Here is a 15,439-nt window from a genome sequence, read left to right on the forward strand (position 1 = left end):
TCCACCTGCCTCAGCCTCCCAAAATGCTGGGATTACAAGCATGAGCCATAGCATCTGGCGTTTGTGTTCATTTTTAAATGGAGTTGTTTATCTTACTGGGCGAGTTCCAGGAGTTCTTTATATAGCATGGATATAAGCCCTTTATCAGATACATGATTTACAAATATTTCTCCCAGTCTGTGGGTTATCTTTGCATTTTCTTAATGCTGCCTTTGAAGAGCAAAAGTGTTAAAATTCGATGAAGTCCAAATTTATCCATTTTGTATTTTTCAAGTCGTGTGTTTGGTGTTACATCTTTTAAGAATCTTTGCCGGCCAGGCGTGGTGACTCACGCTTGTAATCTAAGTACGCTGGGAGGCAGAGGCGGGCAGATCACGAGGTCAAGAGATCGAGACCATCCTGGCCAACATGGTGAAACTCCGTCTTTACTAAAAATACAAAAATTAGCTGGGCATGGTGGCAGGCGCCTGTAGTCCCAGCTACTCGGGAGGCTGAGGCAGGAGAATCGCTTGAACCTGGCAGGCAGAGGTTGCAGTGAGCCGAGATCACGCTACTGCACTCCAGCCTGGCGACAGAGGGAGACTCTGTCTCAAAAAAAAAAATCTTTGCCTAACGTACAGTCACATTTTTTGTTTGCTTCCTTCCTCTTTTTTTTTTTTTTTTGAGACGGAGTCTTGCTGTGTCGCCCAGGCTAGAGTGCAGTGGCACGATCTTGGCTCACTGCAACCTCCACCTCCTGGGTTCAAGCGATCCTTGTGCCTCAGCCTCCCAAGTAGCTGGGAACACAGGTACCTGCCACCATGCCCAGCTAACTTTTGTAATTTTAGTGGAGATGAGGTTTCATCATGTTGCCCAGGATGGTCTTGAACTCCTGGCCTCAAGCAATCTACCCGCCTCAGCCTCCTAAATTTCTGGGATTACAGGCATGAACCACCATGCCCCACATTTTCTTATTTAATTTTTTTTTCTTTGAGAGGGAGTCTCGTTCTGTCTCCCAGCCTGGAGTGCAGTGGTGTGATCTCAACTCACTGCGGCCTCGGCCTCTGCCTCTCGGGTTTCAGTGATTCTCCTGCCTCAGCCTCCTGGGTAGCTGGGATTACAGGCACAGACCATCGCGCCCAGCTAATTTTTGAATTTTTAGTAGAGATGGGGTTTCATCATGTTGCCCAGGCTGGTGTCAAACGCCTGGCTCAAGCAATCCACCTGCCTCAGCCTCCTAATGTGCTGGGATTACAGGCATGAGCCACTGCACCCCACATTTTCTTTTCCTTTCTTTTCTTTTTTTTTCTTTCTTTTCTTTCTTTTCTTTTTTTTTTTTTTTTTTTTTTTTTTTTTTTTTTTTTGAGACAGAGTTTTGCTCTTTTTGCCCAGCTGGAGTGCAATGGCACAATCTCAGCTCACTGCAACATCCACCTAGGTTCAAGCAATTCTCTTGCCTCAGCTTCCCAAGTAGCTGGGATTACAGGTGCCCGTGGTCACATCGGGCTAATTTTTGTATATTTAGTAGAGTTGGGGTTTCACCACATTGGCCAGTCTGGTCTCGAAGTGCTGACCTCAGGTGATCCACGCACCTCGGCCTCCTAAAGTGCTGGGATTACAGGTATGAGCCACCATGCCCACACATTTTCTTATATAATTTTTGTAGTTTTGGTTCTCACATTTAGGTCTGTGATCCATTTTGAGTTAATTTTTGTGTGGGGTAAGGGTCTAACTTCCTTTTTTGCGTATGGAGAGCCAGTTGTTCTAGTACCATTTATGTTGATCTTTAGTTTCTTTCAGTAATGTTTTGTGGTTTTCAGTGTACTGCTGTTGTATTTTTGTTAAATAGATTTTAAGTCTTTTTATTATTGTTGATGCTATTTTGGGTGGAATTGTTTTCTTTGATTTTTGGATTTGTAATTGATAATATGTAGAGATACAGTTGATTCTAATATCATATCATCTATGAATAGGGACAATTTGACTTCTTTCTTTCAAATCTGTGTACCTTGAAGATTTTTGCTTTGCCTTATTGCCTTGGTTGAACCCTCTGGTACACAGTTGAAGCGGCGAGAGCAGCCATCCTTGCCTGGTTCCCTGGTTCCCTGGTTTAGGTGGAAAGCAGTCGGTCTTTCACCATGGGGTGTGATGTTAGCTGTGAGTTTTTGTGGACGTCCTTTCTCAGGCTGAGGAAGCTCCCCTTTTGTACCTAGTGTGTTGAGTTTGGGTCATGCGTGGAATAGGTTTGTGGTTCCAGACAAGATGGTATAGATGCACTTCTCCCTATTTGTCTTGCTAAGGACAGCTGAGCACCTTGGACTTTATCTAGAAGCAAACAGAAAGAGCCTCTGAAAAGTAGAGAAAAGGAGGAGGATAGACTACTGATCTTGGGACCTGAGGAGCAATGTGGTGTTGAATGCCCGGGTGTTGCTCTTTGTCCCTTATATCCTGGAACCACCAGTGGGCTCAGACATACAGACACACACACACACACGCGCGCGCGCGCGTGTGCGCGCGGGCATGTGTGCACCTCAACAAGAGCCTGTCCTCACTTGCAAGGGACTAAGATAGGGACAGCATAGTAAGAAAGAAAACTTGTAAATAACAACCCCCAACCGGGTATGGTGGCTCATGTCTGTAGTCCCAGCACTTTGGGAGGCTGAGGTAGCCAGATAGCTTGAGCTCAGGAATTTGAGATCAGCCTGGGGAATGCAGTGAAACCCCATCTCTACCAAAAATACAAAAAAAAAAAAAAGATGGGCATGGTGGCGCATGCCTGTAGTCCCAACTACTTGAGAGGCAAACACCATGAAAAACACCCCAGCCCCATCATCAAACTAACTGGGAGCCCACATTTCCACCCTCACCCCCTGTACTGAGGCACTGCTCTCCCCACACTGGAGCGGGATGCTGTCAGGTGACACCTAATGAAGAGGCAGAATTGTCACCACTGTCATTTGAGTGGGAAGCTCCTCCCCTATGAGACCAGGTATGCAGCCAGGGTAGTGCCACCAGAGGCCCAGAGTGGGCATGCCTCCACCCATGCCCAGCAGTAATGAGGCACCCCTCCCTGTTCCAGGATGTCCATGGAGGCCTCGTTGGGAACCTGGGCTTCCGCTGTGACCTGGCAGAAGTGAGTGGTACCGCTTTTTCTTGGCAGTGTTCCAGATCTGCCAAAAATGGAACATTTAAATAGAAATCCGAGTCTTACAATAATGAAACTCACTTACATGCCAGGAGCAAGGAAAATCTCAATTTACATACCAGGAACAAGGAAAATCTCAATGAAAGCAGACAACAGACATCAACTGAGATAGTAGGGATATTTGGTAATCTGATAAGGACCATTTTTTTTTTTTTTTTTTTTTTTTGAGACGGAGTCTTGCTCTGTCGCCCAGGCTGGAGTGCAGTGGCCGGATCTCAGCTCACTGCAACCTCTGCCTCCGGGGTTCACGCCTTTCTCCTGCCTCAGCCTCCCGAGCCTCCTGGGACCACAGGTGCCCGCCACCTTGCCCGGCTAGTTTTTTGTACTTTTAGTAGAGATGGGGTTTCACCGTGTTAGCCAGGATGGTCTGGATCTCCTGACCTCGTGATCCACCCGTCTCAGCCTCCCAAAGTGCTGGGATTACAGTCTTGAGCCACCGCGCCCGGCCCATTTTTTTTTTTTTTTTAGACAAGGTCTGACTCTGTTGCCCAGGCTGGAGTGCAGTGACATGATCATGGCTCACTGCAGCCTTGGCTCAGGTGGTCATCCCACCTCAGCCTCCCAAGTAACTGGGACTGCAGGCACGTGCCACCACACCTGGCTAATTTTTATTTTTATGTATTTATTTTTTTGTAGAGACGGGGTCTCCTTATGTTGCCTAAGCCAGTCTCAAACTCCTGGGCTCAAATGATCCACCTGCCTCAGCCTCCCAAAGTGGTGGGATTACAGGCATGAGCCGCTGCGCCTGACCAAGACTGAACTGTCACAACTGTCACCCACTGAGTGGGAAGCCCCTCGCCTACACAGGCCGAGTGGGGAGCAATAAGCAGTACCCCTCTCCCTTCCAACCAGGGTGATGCCAGCAGAGCCCCACTTGAAGCGTGAACTCCCACTTACACCCAGCAATAATGAGGCACCCTCCCCATTCCCGGGTGTCCATGGAGGCCACGTAGGGAACCCAGACTTCCACTTCCACTCTCATCTGGCAGAAGTGAGTGGCACCTCCTTTCCCTGGCAGTGTTCCAGGTCTGCTAAGATGGAAGATTTAAATAAGAACCCAAATCTTATCATACTGAAACTCACTTATCATACCGAGAACAAGGAAAAATCTCAACTTGAATGAGAACTGACATGCAACAGACACCAACTGAGATAACACAGATGTTTGCGTCATCTGATAAGGATTTCTTTTTAATTTTTTGACAGGGTCTTGCTCTGTCACCCAGACTGGAGTGCAGTGGCACAATCACAGCTCACTGCAGCTTTGACCTCCCGGACTCAAGCAATCCTCCCACTTCTCAGCCTCCCAAGTAGCTGGGACTGCAGGTGCACACCACCATGCCCGGCTACTTTATTTATTTTTTGTAGAGATGAGGTCTTTCTATGTTGCCCAGGCTAGCTGACAGGGATGGTTCTGTGAGCAGTTGTCAACATGCTTGAAACAATTAAAAAAAAAAAAAGGAAATCTCAGCAAAACACGGCTGTGGAGTAATTTGAAGTTCAGGCAGTTTTCAAGTCGGCCTCGGTTTGACTGTCCTTTGTACCCCTCAAGTCTCCCCTGCACAGGTGCATATTTCCCACGTTGGCCAGGGATTGTGGGGAGCCGATCCAGCCTGTCCATGGCTCCTTCATTTCCAGGTTCTCCCCATTAAGTTGCTGGCTGGGCCCCTGTTCTTCTCAGCCGGGGCCACGCCACAGGCCAGCGCAGCAGCCGTTTCTCTTTTGGTTCCTACCAGTTTTGCCCCTTTTCCTGATGATATTTCTCAGGGCATGCTTTCATCCTCTGCTGCACATCAAGACAGCCCTCAGGGGTGGCAAAAGCTGCTGTTTTTTTGTTTTGTTTTGAGACGGAGTGTCGCTCTGTCACCCAGGCAGGAGTGCAGTGGTGCAATCTCAGCTCGCTGCAAGCTCCGCCTCCCAGGTTCACGCCATTCTCCTGCCTCAGCCTCCGGAGTAGCTGGGACTACAGGCGCCCGCCACAACACCTGGCTAATTTTTGTATTTTTAAGAGAGACGGGGTTTCACCATGGTCTCGATCTCCTGACCTCGTGATCCGCCCACCTTGGCCTCCCAAAGTGCTGGGATTACAGGCGTGAGCCACTGCGCCTGGCCCCAAAGCTGCTGTTTTTGACAGTCATCCCTAATAAAATCACTGTGGTGGTCACAGTGGGATAAGGAAGGGCAGAGCCCTAGGCAGGAGGACCAAAGGTTTCGCTGTTCTTATCCAAAGTTCTAGAGGCTTTTTTTTTATTATTATTTTTTTGAGACAGAGTCTCACTCTGTCACCCAGGCTGGAGTGCAGTGGTGCGATCTCAGCTCACTGCAACCTCCACCACCCAGGTTCAAGAGATTCTCCTGCCTCAGCCTCCCGAATAGCTGGGATTACAGGCATGCACCACCTCGTCACAGCTAATTTTTGTAATTTTAGTTGAGATAGAGTTTCACCACGTTGGCCCAGCTGGTCTCGAACTCCTGACCACAGGCCATCCACCCACCTCAGCCTCCCAAAGGGCTGGAATTACAGGCGTGAGCCACTGTGCCCAGCCATAGAGGCTTTTTATGGATAAATGCTTCTCAAGACCTGGCACGACGGCTCACAGCTGTAATCCCAGCACTTTGGGAGGCCAAAGTGGGAGGATCACTTGAGTTCAGGAATTTGAGACCAGCCTGGGCAACACAGTGAAATCCCATCTCTACAAAAAATAAATAAATTAGCCAGGTGTGGTGGCACACACCTATAGCCCTAGCTACTCGGCAGGCTAAGGTGGGAGGATGGCTTGAGCCGGGAGATCAAGGCTGCAGTGAGCTGAGATCGCATTCCAGCCTGGGCGACAGAGCGAGACTCCGTCTCAAAAAAAAAACAAAAAATGTAAATGCTTCTCAATTTGTTGTGTGTCTTTGGTTGATTTTGGGAGCCCTGAAACTGTTATTTGGGACACACCCGGCTAATATTTGTATTTTTAGTAGAGACGGGGTTTCACCGTGTTGAACCTAGGAATTTGAGAAGAGTCTGGCAAACATGGTGAAACCCTATTTCTACTAAAAAAAAAATACAAAAATTAGCCAGGTGTGGTGGTCTGTGCCTGTAATCCTAGCTACTTGAGAGGCTGATGCAGGAGAATTGCTTGAACCTGGGAAGTTGGTCTCGAACTCCTGACTTAAGGTGATCCACCCACCTTGGCCTCCCAAAGTGTTGGGCTTACAGGCATGAGTCACCGTGCCTGGCCTCGACCTTCATTTAAATGGACTCACCCCACACGTGCTTTTGCATAGACTCTTCTTTTGCACATCATTATTTGTGGCATTCGTCCATACTGTTCACATGGAATTCGTTTATCGGTTCTCATTGCTGTATGTTTTTCTGCTACATGGATGTACTACAGTTTATTCATGTATTCCACTGTAGGTTAGTTTCCAGTGATGGGCAGTTTAGAAAAGGGCTGCTGTGACCTTCTTACGCACGCCCTCCGGTGAACGCGCACACACACTTGTGTTGGGGTATTTGTCCAGGAGCAGAAGCGCGAGGTCTCGTGGTACACATGTGTTCCACTTTAGGACACGTGGGCTGTGTAGTATCTGACAAATGGCTCCCAAAGATATGTCTAGGTCCTAGTCCCCAGGGCCTGCGAATGTTTCCTTACTTGGAAAAGGAATCTTTGCAAATGTAATTCAGTTAAGGATCTTAAAGTAGGCAGATTATCTCGGTGGCCCCTAAATGCTATCACAAGTGTTTTATTTTGGGGTGTTTTTTTTTTTTTTTTTTGGTTTTTTTTTTTTGAGATGGAATCTCGCTCTGTTGCTCAGGCTGGAGTGCAGTGGCGCAATCTCGGCTACTGTAACCTCTGCCTCCCAGGTTCAAGCAATTCTCCTGCATCAGCCTCTCAAGTAGCTAGGATTACCAGCACAGACCATCACACCTGGCTAATTATTGTTTTTTTTTTTTTTAGTAGAAATAGGGTTTCACCATGTTTGCCAGACTCTTCTCAAATTCCTAGGTTCAAGCAGTCCACCCACCTCAGCCTCCCAAAGTGCTGGGGTTACAGGCATGAGCCACCATACTCGGCTACAAGTATTCTTATAAAAGAGAGCCCGGGCCGGACGTGGTGGCTCACGACTATAATCCTAACACTTTAGGAGGCCGAGGAGGGCGGATCACCTGAGGCTGGGAGTTTGAGACCAGTGTGATCAATATGGTAAAAGCCCGTCTCTACCAAAAGTACAAAAATTGACCGGGCGTGGTGGCACACGCCTGTAATCCCAGCTACTTGGGAGGCGGAGGCAGGAGAATCGCTTGAAGCCAGAAGGCAGAGGTTGTAATGAGCTGAGATCGTACCACTGCACTCCAGCCTGGGTGACAGAGTGAGACTCCGTCTCCAAAAAAAAAAAGAGAGAGCTGGGGTGGTGTGGCAGGGGAGAGAGAGAGAGAGGAGAAGGTAAAGTGGAGATGGAGGCAGAGGATGGGTTGTTGCAGCCTTAGGCTAAGGAATGCTGGTGGGCGGAAGCTGGAAGAGGTGAGGAGTGGGCTGTCCCCCAGAACCTCTGGAGGGAGCAGGGCACCTGAACTTGGGCCCAGTGAGGCTGATGTGGGTCTCCTGGCCTCCACGGTTTCTCCCGTGTTTCTGCAACTTGCTGCAGCATCCGCAGGAAGTGAACACCCAGGCACACAGCAGCCCACCTTGGCTGAACCACGTTGCATTTCCACCGCAGTGTGTGCGAGTTCTGCTTGTTCTGCAGCCTCACCAGCACTGGGCCTTTCCCATCCTTTCCATGTTAGCCTTCCAGGAGGGTCTGTAATAGTAAGTGGACAGGAAGCATCATCCCCATATTTCAGATGGGAACACTGAGGGTCAGGGAGTGACTTGGTGAGAGTCACCCACAGTAGGTGACAGAGCCCTAGAGGCAGTTCTGACAGATGGCCCTGACTTCATTGGAAGCAGCCTAACTGTCCTGTAGGAGAAGCTTGGTTTAGCCAATCCCAGTAGAGCCGGGCAATAGAAGACTATCTAGCCACTAATAACAGATATGTAACTGCATGGAAAGGTAGTTACGATCTATTGGGAAGGAAAAATAAAAGCAGATGGTCAGGCATGGTGGCTTATGCCTGTAACCCCAGCACCTTGGGAGACTGAGGCGGGTGGATCATCTGAGGTCAGGAGTTTGAGACCAACCTGGCCAACATGACGAAACCATGTCTCTACTAAAAATACAAAAATCAGTGAGGCGTGGTGGCAGGCGCCTGTAAACCCAGCTACTCAGGAGGCTGAGATGGGAGGATCACTTGAACCCAGGAGGTGGAGGTTGCAATGAGCCAAGATCGCACCATTGCACTCCAGCCTGGGGGACAGAGCAAGACTCTATCTCAAAAAATAAAATAAAAAAAAAATAAAAGCAGATATGGCCATATGATCATATTTTCGTAAAGCAACAGTGTCTAGAGGGAAATATTCAGGAAAGATATTGGGTGGAAGAATCCTATGTAGTTCTTATTTTCTTCTTTCTGCCTCTCTGGATTTCCCAGTGTGTCTAAATGAACATATTCCACTTGAATATGCAAAAATAATTAAATGTTCCTAAAAGCCACCTGGGCCTCCCACAGGTGCTCCGGTGTTCCAGGTGGAGCCCCAGGACATGACAGTGAGATCCGGGGATGACGTGGCTCTGCGATGCCAGGCCACTGGAGAGCCCATACCCACCATTGAATGGTTGCGGGCAGGTCAACCCTTGCGGGCCAGCCGACAACTCCGGACCCTGCCCGATGGGAGCCTGTGGCTAGAGAATGTGGAGACTGGGGATGCAGGCTCCTACGACTGCGTCGCTCACAATCTCCTGGGCTCTGCCACAGCCCGGGCGTTCCTGGTCGTGAGAGGTACGGGGCAGCCCTGTCTGGACCTCTCTGGACAGAGGCAGGATCTCTTGCCTATGGGGATTGTGTGGTGCTTATGGGGGACCTGTCCCCTGCCTTGCCAGCTCCCCACCTCTTCCCTTTGCTTTGTCACAAGCCCAGAATGAACCTCTACCCTGCCCGTTTACAGTTGTGGAAACTGAGTCTTGGAGGTGCTAAGTGTTTGCCGCTCATCTTGGACAGGGAACACTGGCCTGGCTGTTCTCTCTTAACTGGCACAAATGCATGTCCTCTGTCTGGACACTGCACAGCCCCTGGAAGCAGGCAGAGGAAGCCAAGGGCATCCACGGTGCCCTCAGGGGCTGCTGCAAAAAGTCTGTGGGTCAGTGCGTGTCCCAGGTGTCACACATTGCCTGGCCATGGCAGGTGGTTGGAAAAGTGATGGCTTCCTGTTGGGATGGACCCCTGCCATCTCAGATTCCTCAATCAGCTCCCTTCTCCCTTGGGTCAGACCAACTTTAAAATTAAGAAAAGATCTATCCTGAGAAATCATAGTAAATGGATTCAGCCCTGCACAAAGGCAAGTCATAAGATATTATTTCTGTGGCCTGTGCCTCTGGAGGGAACACTCCATATGTGTGGCGATGCGTCCCCCTCCCTGTACCTGGCAGACATCACTAATCTATCACCACAAGGGAACACTCCCTATGTGTGGCAATGTATCTCCCTCCCTGTCCCTGGCAGACATCACTAATCTATCACCACATGCGCTGGCAGAATTTTTCTCCAATGAGCCCTCCCAGGCAGCAGCGCCTCTCAGCTAATTGGAATTGGGACTTGACACTTGACCCCCTGGAAATCCATGCGAAACCCACTGCCAACCAAATGTGGGACCCTTTCTGGCCTCTGCTCTCATCTCCCATAGGCTGGGACAGGGTACCAACCTATGCAGCTCTGAAAGTTCAGCAGTTCTCTGACCCCCCCAGCCGCAGATGCGGTCTTGGAGTTAGCCTTGGGTCTAAGCAGACGCCCCTCTGTTTCAGGGCTTTGTCCCACTTCTTACCCTCTCCTGTTGGCAGGCCCCAGTCCAAACCACGGAGCTATGTACGTGGCCTTTGTATTTGTTCTCTAGGGCTACAGTAAAAAAAAAAAAAAAAAACACCACAAACTGGAGGCTTAAGGCACACTGATTGTCTCACAGTTTTGGAGGCTGGAAATCCAGGATCACACTGTCAGCAGCCCTGGTTCCTGCTGAGCACTTTGGGGAGGAAATGGTCCGACCCTCTCTCCTAGGGTCTTGCTGGTGGTCCTCGGCATTCTGTGGCTTGTCGAAACATCACCCCCACCTCTGCCTTCATCTTCCCGCTGTGTGTCTACGCTTCCCTATTTATAAGGACACAGTCATGTTGGATTAGGCCTGCCCTAATGACCTCATTCTAACTTGGCTTACTCTATAAAGACCCTGTCTTCAAATAAGGTCACATTTTCAGGTTCTGGGGGTTAGGACTTCAACGTATGAATTTTGGGTGGGGTGGTACCATTCGATCCATAACCCAGCCTCCTTATTTTTTTTAATAGAAACAAGTATTCTTCTTTTATATATGTTACTTGTAGAAAGGCCAGATACTGTAGAAATCTGTGAAGAAGAAGGTCATTCTCTCCCATAATTCAATGACCCAAAGTAGCGTAAGCAATTATTTGGGGAGATACATGCTTCCACACTGTTTTCTCTGGATATAAGAGATACACTTCTCTTTTTACAAATGTCAAATTTACAACTTCTATAACCTGCCATTTTTACTTCCTCTATCTTGGAAGACATCCCATTATGATACACATCGGTCCATAGCTTGTTTATTGGCTTCATGTCATTCCATGGGAATGTTTTTATCTTCATTCCTGTCGGCTTTGTCAAATGAGCAACGTAGTTTATTTTTCTACTTTCCATTCCCCAAAACCACACCATGCTGTGCATCTTTGTGTGTGGCCCTGAATATTTCTATGGGACGATTTCCTTAAGGGGCATTGGTGGGTGAGGGGAGTTCAGGCTTTGGGAGTCTCTAACTGTAAACACATTTTCCCTCCTGACTAATTTTCCTCCTTGCCCCTCAGCCTGGCAGGTCCCAATCCTGGCCTTGTAGGGAGACAAGAGGCTGCTACGTCACTCCATGTCTGAGAGAGTTGGCGGTGGCTTGCCGTGCCTGGGTTCCATTTCCTGTCCCCTTCCAAAGCTGCCCGGGTCACGCTCCAGCCTTCTTGTCTGCAGCTCCTGATTCCTTCCTCACCCCCCTATTAAAAGGCCAGGGATAGGTTCATGGCCCGTCTCCTGTCCCTCCCATAGGCCCCAGAGCATCGGATACTGATGAGAAACATCCCAGATGAGCTTCAAATCTCATCAAACCCCAGCTATGGGCTGCAGGAAATGGCCCTGCTTCCTAGAACCCCAAATTAACCAGCCCCTTGATTCATCCACTTAGGATCCTAGCACTTGAGTGTTTTATGTTATTTTTTGACAGATCATGGGCAATTTGTTGTTAATTTCCCCTGAGAGCTGGTGAGTGGAGAGGCAGGCTAACTTCTGTCTCTCGCCCCCTGGAATGCCATCTGCCTAAACAAGACAGCTGGCCCATTAGTCAGAGGAAGCACCCCCCGGTGCCTGCACCATCCGTTTGATTAGCGCTAAGGAGCATCTGCTCACAGACGGCCTGGTGGACGGCCGCTAGGAAGCCAGACTACCCAGCCAGGCCAGCTGCAGGGCAGCCGGAGCCAGCAGCACTGATGGAATGGGGCTGTTCAGGTGACAGCACCCGGGTCTGGCTTGGTGCCCTGGCTCCTTCAGTGTGCCAGCCGCGCCATCGTGGGCTCCTGGCGTTCCACACACCCACAGGTCTTCTGTGAGTTTGTGGCCCCACCTCCTCATTTTACAGGTGAGCCAACTCAGGTGTGGCTTGGGGGCCTGACGTGGCCAGGTTTCAAGGAATGGTAGAGCCAGAATTAGAAGCCAGCTCCATGTGCCTCCCCCCACACCCCAGCCCAGGGTTCCTCCTAACAGCCCCCCTTCCCTTTTAGAACCAAGATCCCCTGGCCGTTGAGTCCATGACCCCCTAGCTGTGTGTCCTTGGACAAGTGGACAAGCCTCCATTTACTCCTTCATGAAATAGGAATGACAGCCTGCTTGTGCTGTGGGCCTCGGGGGTGGATAGTGAGTGGCACTGTCATTCTTTCCCTTCCTTACAGGGGAACCCCAGGGGAGCTGGGGCAGCATGATTGGGGTGATCAATGGCCGGAAATTTGGTGTGGCCACACTCAACACCAGCGTGATGCAGGAGGTGCACTCCGGGGTCAGCAACATCCGCAGCAGCATCCACCATGTCCCAGCAAACGTGGGTGAGTGGGAGGCAGAGCATCACCTGCATCTGGGCCATTGTCCCAGCCCAGCAAGGATCCTCCAGAACATGCTGGACCTAGGAGGGGGCAGAGCCTGTATCCTGAGACTTGCTCAGGGCCTGATGACCAGAGCATGTCTGACCACCTCTCAAAGCTGGGTGCAAGCCAAAGTGGACTCAGGTGCAGGCAACTTCCCATCCCCCTCACAGCCCCCTCAAAACAAAGTAACTGCATTTACAGTTAGACCAAAAGTGTGTGACATGGTCAGTGCTCTGTGGGTGTGGGTGGCTCAGACTGTGGTTTCCCAAGCCACCGATGGCTCCCTGAGGCTTTTCCCCATTTAAGTTAAGGCCCGGGCTGATGGAAGTGGAGGGATCTCCAGTCATGAGTGAGGGGTGCGGGCTGGAGGTGACGGGAAGCAGGAAACGTGGAGAATTGAATTGCCCAGAAAACCTAGAGGACTAAGAAGTGTCACCTGCACTCAGAGCTCTCATGCACGATGTCTGAGCGATGAATGCTCTGAGAGACTTGCAGAGCTTGTGACAGTGGATGTCACTGTCTCTCCCTTCCCAAGGAATCCCTGGCCCCTCGTGGGGGTCCAGGAGGGGCAGTGCTCATGGGGTCTTCACTAAAAGCAGCTCTTCTGAAGCTGCCCTTGGCCATGGTCCTGCATAAGCAGTGTGGGGTCAGGGGATTTTGCTGGGGAAGTCACTCTGAGCTGGCTGTCAACAGACAGCAGGTGAAGTGAGACACTGCCCAGACATGGCTGCTTATTCCAGCTGCAGGAGTGCGAGGCCTGGAGAAGCACCTGGCCCCAAGCCTGCGGGCCAGGCTCTGTTGCATGAAACAGGTGCACAGAGAGGCTGAAAGGTGGTGCCCATGCACAGGGGCCTGGCCGGCTCATGTGAACCTTGCAAAGCTGGCACCGTCCCTGACTCCAAGCAAGTAGGGAGTGGATGTGTTCCCCTTGCCCAGCCCATGGCCCCACCTGGCCCTACGTGGAGGGCGGGGCATCACATGAAGAAGATCTGAGAATCCACGTCCAGGGCCATTTTTTGGTTCTTTTTTCAAATGATTTGGAACAAACCTGGTCTTGTCCAGAAGGGATCTGCAAGTTAGAATAGTTGGTTGACTTCAACTCAGCAAATATGTAATGACAGTCCATGGAGTCCCTGGCTCCGTGGTGACCCAGGGGCCCTCAATTGGTATTTGTTGAACTGAGTTAAATATCAGCAAGGTACATGCATTTATTTCTTCTTTTTTTTCTTTTTGAGACTGTTTCTCGCTTTGTTGCCCAGGCTGGAGTGCAGTGGTACAATCACAGCTCAACCTCCCAGGCTCAAGCGATCCTCCTACCTCAGCCTCCCCAGCAGCTGGGACTATAGGCATATGCCACCACACCTGGCTAATGTTCTTAATATTTTTATTTTTTTAGAGGCAGAGTCTCACTATGTTGCTAAGCATTTCCTTGTATACATTTATTAATTTCACAGTTACTCCAGGAAATAGATTATTTGCCTCCACCAGGTCCCGGATTCTGGGTCAATAATTGGCATGGCAGTCACAAGGCTGAGTATGGGCGGCAAAGGAAGGGGCTGAGCTCTCCTGGGGGGAATGGGGAGCCATGACAGGACCTTGAGCGGGAGAGTGGCTGCCCTGAGGATCAGCTCTAACCTGGCCTCCACGCCCTGCCCCACCCAGGACCTCTGATGCGGGTGCTCCTGGTCACCATCACCCCCATCTACTGGGCCCTGGCCAGAGAGAGTGGGGAAGCCCTGAATGGCCACTCCCTGACCGGTGGCAGGTTCCGGCAGGAGTCACATGTGGAGTTTGCTACAGGTAAGCAGGGCCTCCCCCTAGGTGGGCCAGGTAGGACTGAAGCCTGCGCCCAGGACCTCCCGTAGTGACTCTGGGCTGGGTGGGGATGGATTGCAGGGGAGCTGCTCACAATGACCCAGGTGGCCCGGGGCCTGGATCCCAATGGCCTCCTGCTCCTCGATGTGGTGGTCAATGGCGTTGTCCCCGAGAGCCTGGCTGACGCAGATCTTCAAGTGCAGGTCAGAGGTCAAGCCCTGGGGTGTGCAGACAGGGTAGGTGAGAGAGACGGAGGCGCCTAGCTCTCAACCACCCCTGAGCAGCCAGGCCTATTGTCCCTCCTGACACCGCTGCAGGGCTGGGTCACAGTCTGGCCTTGGACTTAGGGTAGGATGAGCAGTTATTACAGGCTCAAGTTCGAGTCCTTGAGGGGATGCTCTGAGCCCTGCGACTCCAAATCAGACTATTCTTGTTCAAAAGCAAGAGTCCTGAAGAGAGGTGAGCTGCCCAGAGCAGCCCAGCTGGTTAGAAGAGGCTCTGGGAGGCTCACCCCATCTCCTCCCAGGGCGCACCCTATCTCCTCCCATGGCTCACCCCGTCTCCTCCCATGGCTCACCCCATCTCCTCCCAAGGCTCACCCCGTCTCCTCCCAAGGCTCACCCCATCTGCTCCCAAGGCTCACCCCGTCTCCTTCCATGGCTCGCCCCGTCTGCTCCCAAGGCTCACCCCATCTCCTCCCATGACTCGCCCCGTCTCCTCCCAAGGCTTACCCCGTCTCGTCCCAAGTCTCCTCAAGTCCCTGAGTTGAGGTGAAGGTCTCAGGCTGCTTGGGAGTTGAAATCTCAGCATTTTCCTCTTCCCCTTCCAACCCTGACCCCTTTCTCCCTCTCCCCCACCCTTCCTCCTCCTCCCCTCCTCTTCATCTTGCAGGACTTTGAGGAGCACTATGTGCAAACAGGGCCTGGCCAGCTCTTTGTAGGCTCCACACAGCACTTCTTCCAGGGCAGCCTCCCCTCATTCCTGCGCTGCAACCACAGCATCCAGTACAACGCAGCCCGGGGCCCCCAGCCCCAGCTGGTGCAACACCTGTGGGCCTCAGCTATCAGCTCGGCCTTTGACCCAGAGGCCGAGGCTCTGCGCTTCCAGCTCACTACAGCCCTGCAGGCGGGTGAGGCCCCCCTGCTTTGTCCCACCCCCACTGCCCCAGCTAA

The 15,439-nt window shown here is 51.1% G+C and overlaps 1 protein-coding gene across 6 annotated transcripts in view; it reads left to right on the top strand.

Moving 5' to 3' along the window:
- HMCN2 (hemicentin 2) overlaps positions 1 to 15,439 on the top strand; it is a 176,357-nt gene that overhangs the window by 152,849 nt on the left and 8,069 nt on the right. For 5 of the 6 annotated variants that reach the window (XM_033193925.1, XM_033193964.1, XM_033193932.1 and 2 more), the window contains exons 86-90: positions 8,781 to 9,050; positions 12,264 to 12,413; positions 14,115 to 14,252; positions 14,349 to 14,470; positions 15,159 to 15,396. In XM_033193925.1, coding sequence (XP_033049816.1) covers positions 8,781 to 9,050; positions 12,264 to 12,413; positions 14,115 to 14,252; positions 14,349 to 14,470; positions 15,159 to 15,396 — 918 coding nt within the window. The remainder of the gene's footprint in view (positions 1 to 8,780; positions 9,051 to 12,263; positions 12,414 to 14,114; positions 14,253 to 14,348; positions 14,471 to 15,158; positions 15,397 to 15,439) is intronic. The other variant, XR_004433195.1, reaches the window with a different exon arrangement.

This window comes from Trachypithecus francoisi, unplaced genomic scaffold (assembly GCF_009764315.1).
Source record: "Trachypithecus francoisi isolate TF-2019V2 unplaced genomic scaffold, Tfra_2.0 Contig01585, whole genome shotgun sequence".
Classification (NCBI taxonomy): Eukaryota; Metazoa; Chordata; class Mammalia; order Primates; family Cercopithecidae; genus Trachypithecus; species Trachypithecus francoisi.